Here is a 7,677-nt window from a genome sequence, read left to right as displayed (position 1 = left end):
CCTGCGTCTGACCTCAAAGTGCACAAGCGACCAACTTCAGCGTTGGCTGCGATTTTGAAGCTGAAATTGCGTTCGGTGTGAACGCAGCATAACTGTTACAAAGTCATTTAATGGTGAGTAGTATTACTAGTATTATTAGTACTACTTTGGGGTACTACAGTGTAACACGTGTTCTATCCAACAGAAAACAACAACCAGGGAGCCTCCTACATATTTTAACCCCACAAGGAAAACAAGTAGAACTGGTCAACACCTACAACTATCTGGGTTTTATCATTGACAGTGACCCATCATTCAAAGCTCACATTGCTAAAACAGCTACTAAACTCAAGCTGAAGCTGGGTTTTTATTTCAGAAACAATGCCTGTTTTTCAGCCAAAGTAAGGAACTTTCTAGTTCCAGGTAGCTGCTCTTTTTTATGCCTTTACTGACTTTGGAGACGTGTTGTATCTGAGCCCTGCATCAAAATATCTACAGTCTTTAGACACTGTGTACCACCACGGTGCCCTGAGGTTCATCACTGGCTCCAGCTACCTCACTCATCACTGTGAGCTGTCTCTTAGATCAGGTTGGTTTTGCTTACAGCTCACAGATATACACACAGGAAAGATCTTATCTACAAGACCTTCCTGGACTTAGTTCCAACTAACTTAAGCACTTTACTATAAAGAACCAACAGCCACTCCTCACTACCAAGCACCAATGTTATCCTCCTGACGGTACCACGCGTCAGAACTGAACTGGGAAAGAGACCTTTCRATCCTGCCCCTGTAGCTTGGAACACGTTGCAGATGGATCTGAAACTTTCAGGACTCATTACGCCAAGATCCTTCATTTCAACTGTTACACATTGTGTTACCAAGACCTTTGATCCATGTGGATGTTTCTAAATGACCTGTTCAGCACAAGCTGTGTCTTTGTCTGTACTTCAAACACTGCCTTTTCTTTCATTTCATCACTCCATTCCACTGCCTAGAACATTAAGTCATTCACTGTCTCAAACCTGTTACACCTGTATAACATTGTCATTCATTCATTCATTCATTCATTCATTCATTCATTCATTCATTCATTCATTCATTCATTCATTCATTTCATCGTTTTATGATGTGTGCCGCTGACCTCTTGGCCAGGTCACCCTTGAAAAAGAGATTTTGATCTCAATGGGTTTTATCAGGTTAAATAAAGGTGATTGATTGATTGATTGATTGATTGATTGATTGATTGATTGATTTTTGTTGCTCCTCAGCTGCAGTAACGTCTCTGTCCAGCAGGGCGGCGCAGCGCCTCTCCTCTCTGCTCTTACAGAAGAAGAAGAAGAAGAAGGTCACAGTGCGCATGCGTCTCACTGAACCGGTAGTTTCTGACGGTCAACATGGTCCCGGTCCAGCTAGACTCTCTCAGACTGTGGCCCTGATGCTCCGGCCGTTCCCCCGGAGGCTCCGGCCTCTCTCGGCAGCCTTATGGCGCTCCTTCAGCGGCCTTCCTCCGCCGCTTCCCGCCGCTCAGGTCCGGTCCACCTTCCTGGAATTCTTCCGGGACAAACACGGACACCTGCTGGTCCCGTCCTCTCCGGTCCGGCCCAGAGGAGACCCGAGTCTGCTGTTTGTCAACGCCGGTATGAACCAGGTCAGTCCGAGCCTGAGTGGTCCGGTTCGGGTCCGGGATAACAATTTCAAAATAAGACTTGTGTTGTGTAGTAAAATGTAATAAATTTCAAAACAAAAGTCTCATCTTGTAGCTGACAGAGAACCGGGTCCAACCAGAACCAGGTGAAACATAAATTATTGTTATAAGTTGTTGAATATAAGTAAAGTCTGTAGCTTTGATTAAATGTTTTATCCGGTCCTCCATCCTGAGCAACTCCAGGACCAACAGTCCGGTCCGGTCCGGTCCAGGTGAAAACCTTTCATCAGCGGTGGATGGATGGATGGATGGTTGGTTGGATGGTTGTTAATTAGATGGATGGATGATTGTTAATTAGATGGATGGATGGATGGATGGTTGTTGGATAGTTGTTAATTAGATGGATAGATGATTGTTAATTAGATGGATGAATGGATGGATGGATGGTTGTTAATTGGATGGATGGATGGATGGTTGGTTGGATGGTTGTTAATTAGATGGATAGATGATTGTTAATTAGATGGATGGATGGATGGTTGTTGGATGGTTGTTAATTAGATGGATAGATGATTGTTAATTAGATGGATGGATGGATGGTTGTTGGATGGTTGTTAATTAGATGGATAGATGATTGTTAATTAGATGGATGGATGGATGGTTGTTGGATGGTTGTTAATTAGATGGATAGATGATTGTTAATTAGATGGATGGATGGATGGATGGATGGATGGATGGTTGTTGGATGGTTGTTAATTAGATGGATGGATGGATGGATGGATGGATGATTGTTAATTGGATGGATGGATGGATGGATGGATGGATGGATGGATGGATGGGCAATATGTCAAAAAAATGATCACGATTAATATTTTCATATCGTCTGATCTTGTTAATATTACGATTTTTTTAACCTAAAAAGTGACTGAAAATAAACAAATAAAAGTACAGAAATAAAAAAAACGTCTCTTATTTACTTTCTCTGATGGAACAAACAGCTGTGCTTCAGTAGAACATGCAGTTATTTTTGTAAGGTATTTAAAAAGGTAAACATTTATGTGTAAATCATAGAATCTCACATTAATAAAGTTTTCCTTTTGTAAAATTCATCTGGTCCGGTCCGGTCCAGATGCAAACCTTTCATCAGCTCTAACCCACACCAACCAGAACTTCAGGGTTTGTAAAAAGAGAGTTGGTTAGCAGGGTTTTTACAGCTGCTGCAGTTCCACAGATACTCAGAACCAGAACCAGAACCAGAGCAGCTGAGGCTCACCTGCAGCTCCAGTTTTATGTCGAATTATTTCAGCAAACATCTCTGAACCTGTCTGAGACTTTACGTCCAGGTTCTGGTTCTAGTTCAAGCCCATCTTCCTGGGAAGCGCAGACCCCCGCAGCCCGATGGCGTCCTACCGCCGGGTGGTCAACAGTCAAAAGTGCGTCCGCGCCGGCGGGAAGCACAACGACCTGGACGACGTGGGCCGTGARGGGTACCACCACACCTTCTTCGAGATGCTGGGAAACTGGTCCTTTGGAAYCTACTTCAAGGTGGGAGGAGCTCTGTCTTCTGTGTGGTCCTTCCTGTCAGAGTAGGTGGAGCCTCAGGCTGTACGTGTGTGTAACCAGGAGGAGGCGTGTCAGATGGCGTGGAGCCTCCTCACAGAGCATTATGGGATACCTCCGGACAGGCTGTACGTGTCTTATTTTGGCGGGGACGCTGCGTCTGGACTCCCAGCAGACCAGGAGACCCGGCACATCTGGCTGGATCTGGGGTAAGTCTTGTTCTGTCTARGGCTACACCTCAGGTTCTGGTTCTGGGTGTGCTGACCGGGTCTGTCCTCCTCAGGGTTCCTCCTGCTCGGGTCCTGCCCTTTGGACTGAAGGACAACTTCTGGGAGATGGGAGATACCGGTCCCTGTGGACCCTGCACCGAGGTCCACTACGACCACGTGGGAGGCCGAGACGCTGCAAGCCTCGTCAACACAGGCAGTCCAGATGTGGTGGAGATCTGGAACCTGGTCTTCATCCAGTACAACAGGTCAGTCCTGGATCTGTTACAGACCAGATCAGACCATGTGAGACCAGAACCTGAGGTCAGGGGTCCACCGGGCTCAGCTGTCGGTCTGCTGCAGGGAGGGGGACCAGAGTCTTCGTCTGCTGCCCCAGTTCAGTGTTGATACTGGAATGGGACTGGAGCGACTGGTGAGCGTCCTGCAGGGCCAGCGGTCCAACTACGACACGGACCTGTTCCTGCCACTGATGCACGCCATCCAAGAGGTCCGCACAGGTCCATGATCCAGATGAAACCTGTCCCGGTGGTATGTCTGTGTCCATGGTGATGTCTCTGTTGTGTCCTCAGCGGTCCAGAACTGGGCCTTACTCTGGCAGGATGGGGACAGTGGGTGAGGGACAGCTGGACCTGGCCTACAGAGTTGTAGCYGACCACATCCGAACTTTATCGGTCTGTATTGCTGACGGGGTCCATCCAGGGATGTCAGGAGCTGAGTGAGTCTCTGTCCAATCAGCTGGCAGTTTGATGATGTCATACCTTACCTATTTGTTTGTTTGTCAGGTTGGTGCTYAGGAGGATTCTGAGGCGGGCCAGTCGGTTCTGTGTCGAGGTCCTGAAGGCCCCGCAGGGAGCACTGGCCAGCCTGGTTCCTACTGTCACTCACATGCTGGTAAAATACATTTACCACAATACCTCAGTGCTGGAAGGAGGGGGCGGGGCTTCATGCTGCACCGGTTAATTGATCCAGGGTTGGCTGGTCGATTAGATAGTTGGTTGGTTGGTTGGTTGGTTGGATAGATGGTTGGTTAATTGATTGGATGGTTGATTAATTGGATGGTTGGGTAATTGGTTGGATGGTTGGTTAACTGATTAGATGTTTGGTTAACTAATTAGATGTTTGGTTAATTGATTAGATGTTTGGTTAATTGGTTGGATGGTTGGTTACTTGGTTGGATGGTTGGGTAATTGATTGGATGGTTGGTTAATTGATTGGATGGTTGGTTAACTGATTAGATGGTTGGTTAACTGATTAGATGTTTGGTTAATTGATTAGATGTTTGGTTAATTGATTAGATGTTTGGGTAAATTGATTGGATGTTTGGTTAACTGATTGGATGTTTGGGTAATTGATTGGATGGTTGGGTAATTGATTGGATGGTTGGGTAATTGATTGGATGGTTGGTTAACTGATTGGATGGTTGGGTAATTGATTGGATGGTTGGGTAATTGATTGGATGGTTGGTTAACTGATTGGATGGTTGGTTAATTGATTGGATGGTTGGTTAACTGATTAGATGTTTGGTTAATTGGATGGATGGATGGATGGTTGGTTAACTGATTAGATGTTTGGTTAATTGGATGGATGATTGGTTAATTGGATCATCTGACTGAATTACGACCCTATCCCCCCTCTCCTGGTAGGGTGACGTGTATCCAGAGCTGTCTACCGAGGTGGACCGGGTGAGTGTTCTGGTMTCAGTCCAAGTCAGCGACTTGTCTACACTTTCAGCAGCTGGATGATGTAACAGGAAGTTGTCTTGATGTGTTTCCTGTTTTACAGATCATGGACATCATCAACGAGAACGAAGCTCACTTCCTGTCGTCTCTTCAGCAGGGCAGCCGGCTGATCCAGAGGACTCTCAGCAGCATGGACTGCAGAGACCAGCTGTTCCCTGGTCAGAGGGTTCAGGTTATGAATTCTGGTCTGAGTGGTCGGTGACTAATGTCCTGTTGATGTTTCAGCCTCGGTGGTCTGGTCTCTGCACCGGYATCTGGGTTTTCCTCTCGACCTGGTAGACTTGATGTTGGAAGAGAGAGGTGTCCAAGTAGACCGTCCGGAGCTGGACCGACTGATCACAGAAAATCAGAAGGTGGAGCYTCACTCAAGTTTCAAAATAAAAGCCCCCTACGATCAGTTTCACAAACTCCCATGATGCACCTGGTTCTTCACACCTTTGTATTGAAAGAATCAGAGGGCTCTTATTGTGAAAGAGATGGAGTTTTTGTTAGGAGGGACTTTTCATCTAATGTCATGTCACACAACCGTCTCAGGTGGTCTCGTGTCACTGATGATGTCACACACCCGTCTCAGGTAGTCTCGTGTCACTGATGTCACTCACCTGTCTGAGGTGGTCTCGTGTCACTGATGATGTCACTCACCTGTCTGAGGTGGTCTCGTGTCACTGATTATGTCACTCACCTGTCTCAGGTGGTGTCAGAGCAGCAGGCAGGTGTCCCATCCCGGTTGACGCTGGACGTCCTCAGCCTGGCGAAGCTGCAGGGTCTTGATGTCCCGCCTACCGATGACAGCCTGAAATACGAGTACCGAGTGGAGYACAGGCGATACGGTGCGCTCCTACCTGCACAGGTAACACAGCCGAGCCTGTTTGTGGTCCACACCTGGTCTAAAACTYCTCTGTCCCCCCAGTGTTCCCAGAATGCCGAGCGAGGGTCCTGGCCTTGTATGATGGTCTGGACCTGGTTTCAGAGGTCTGTGAGGGTCAGTCCTGTGGAGTCATTCTGGACCGGACCTGTTTCTACTCAAAGCAGGGGGGTCAGTCACCTGACCGGGGCTACTTCACCTGTGACCGTCTGCAGGTGAGCTGATGGCTCTCACAGGAAGAGCARGATGGGTAAAAACCTTGTCCCGATGACTGCAGGGCTCTGCTGTCTTTCAGGATGCTCTGTTTCCTGTGGAGGCTGTGGACCGGGCCGGGGGGTACGTGGTCCATCAGGTGACTGCAGTCAACAGGCTAAAGACCGGAGACCGGGTCCAGCTGCACCTGGACCAGGTAAAAACCAGCAAAGTCCCAAAGATYTTAAGCTGGACCAAACTGGACTAACAGAGATCTACAGAACCCAGATATCCTCCCTGTTGTCTGTAATTGTCCTGGTTCTGTCCCGTCCCAGGCCCACCGGCTGTCCTGCATGGTCAAACACACCGCCACACACATCCTGAACCTGGTTCTGAGGAAGGTTCTGGGTCCGGCGGTCCATCAGAGGGGGTCCCACGTTTCTGCTGACCACCTGCGTTTTGACTTRAGCATCAAGGTGAGCCTTTACCTGCGGAGACACTAACGGACCCACAGAGGTTCTGATGTGTCCTGTCCGCTCTCCTCAGGGTTCACTAAGCTCCTCCCAGCTGCAGCAGGTAGAGAGGTGTGTCAAAGATGTCATCTCAGCCAATCAGAGGGTCTACAGCCAGGAGGTTCCTCTGCAGACAGCCAGGACCATCAGGGGACTGAGGACAGTGGACGAGGTGAYCCCAGACCAGACATCTCCTGACCCCGCCTCCAGGTGTTCTGATGCTCCGCCCTATCCTGTCTCTGCAGGTGTATCCAGACCCTGTTCGGGTGGTGTCTTTGCAGGTCCCGGTTTCTGAGCTGCTTGACAGCAAGACAGAGTCTGAGACATCTGTGGAGCTCTGCTGTGGAACGTGAGATTAGAACCATGTCTACCTGTCCTCATGTCTACCTGTAAACAAGTCTACCTGTAAACAAGTCTACCTGTAAACATGTCTACCTGTCCACATGTCTACCTGTCCACATGTCTACGTTTCTAAATGTCTGTTCACATGTTTACCGTCTCAGGTGTGTATTCTCAGGTGTATTATCTCAGGTGTGATTTATCAGGTGTGATTTCTCAGGTGTATTATCTCAGTTGTGTAACTTTCTGGTGTGATATCTCAGGTGTGTAACTTTAGTTGTGATATCTCAGGTGTGTAACTTTCTGGTGTGGTATCTCAGGTGTGTAACTTTAGGTGTGATATCTCAGGTGTGTAACTTTAGGTGTGATATCTCAGGTGTGCAACTTTCTGGTGTGATATCTCAGGTGTGTAACTTTAGGTGTGATATCTCAGGTGTGTAACTTTAGGTGTGATATCTCAGGTGTGTAACTTTAGGTGTGATATCTCAGGTGTGTAACTGTCTGGTGTGGTATCTCAGGTGTGATTTCTCAGGTGTGATTTATCAGGTGTGATTTCTCAGGTGTGTAACTTTCTGGTGTGATATCTCAGGTGTGTAACTTTAGGTGTGATATCTCAGGTG

The 7,677-nt window shown here is 47.7% G+C and overlaps 1 protein-coding gene across 1 annotated transcript in view; it reads left to right on the top strand.

Moving 5' to 3' along the window:
- Positions 1-1,228: 1,228 nt before the first annotated feature.
- aars2 (alanyl-tRNA synthetase 2, mitochondrial (putative)) overlaps positions 1,229-7,677 on the top strand; it is a gene marked incomplete in the record, with an annotated part of 11,938 nt that continues 5,489 nt past the window's right edge. The window contains 16 exon segments of the mRNA XM_014028445.1: positions 1,229-1,629; positions 2,980-3,168; positions 3,247-3,392; positions 3,467-3,658; positions 3,753-3,897; positions 3,980-4,125; positions 4,193-4,301; positions 5,054-5,092; positions 5,193-5,307; positions 5,375-5,502; positions 5,841-5,979; positions 6,060-6,229; positions 6,310-6,423; positions 6,542-6,682; positions 6,753-6,890; positions 6,964-7,067. Coding sequence (XP_013883899.1) covers positions 1,339-1,629; positions 2,980-3,168; positions 3,247-3,392; positions 3,467-3,658; positions 3,753-3,897; positions 3,980-4,125; positions 4,193-4,301; positions 5,054-5,092; positions 5,193-5,307; positions 5,375-5,502; positions 5,841-5,979; positions 6,060-6,229; positions 6,310-6,423; positions 6,542-6,682; positions 6,753-6,890; positions 6,964-7,067 — 2,306 coding nt within the window.

Source organism: Austrofundulus limnaeus, unplaced genomic scaffold, assembly GCF_001266775.1.
Source record: "Austrofundulus limnaeus strain Quisiro unplaced genomic scaffold, Austrofundulus_limnaeus-1.0 Scaffold764, whole genome shotgun sequence".
Classification (NCBI taxonomy): Eukaryota; Metazoa; Chordata; class Actinopteri; order Cyprinodontiformes; family Rivulidae; genus Austrofundulus; species Austrofundulus limnaeus.
Note: the sequence above shows the minus strand (reverse complement) of the source record. Positions and strands in the feature narration are given on the sequence as shown.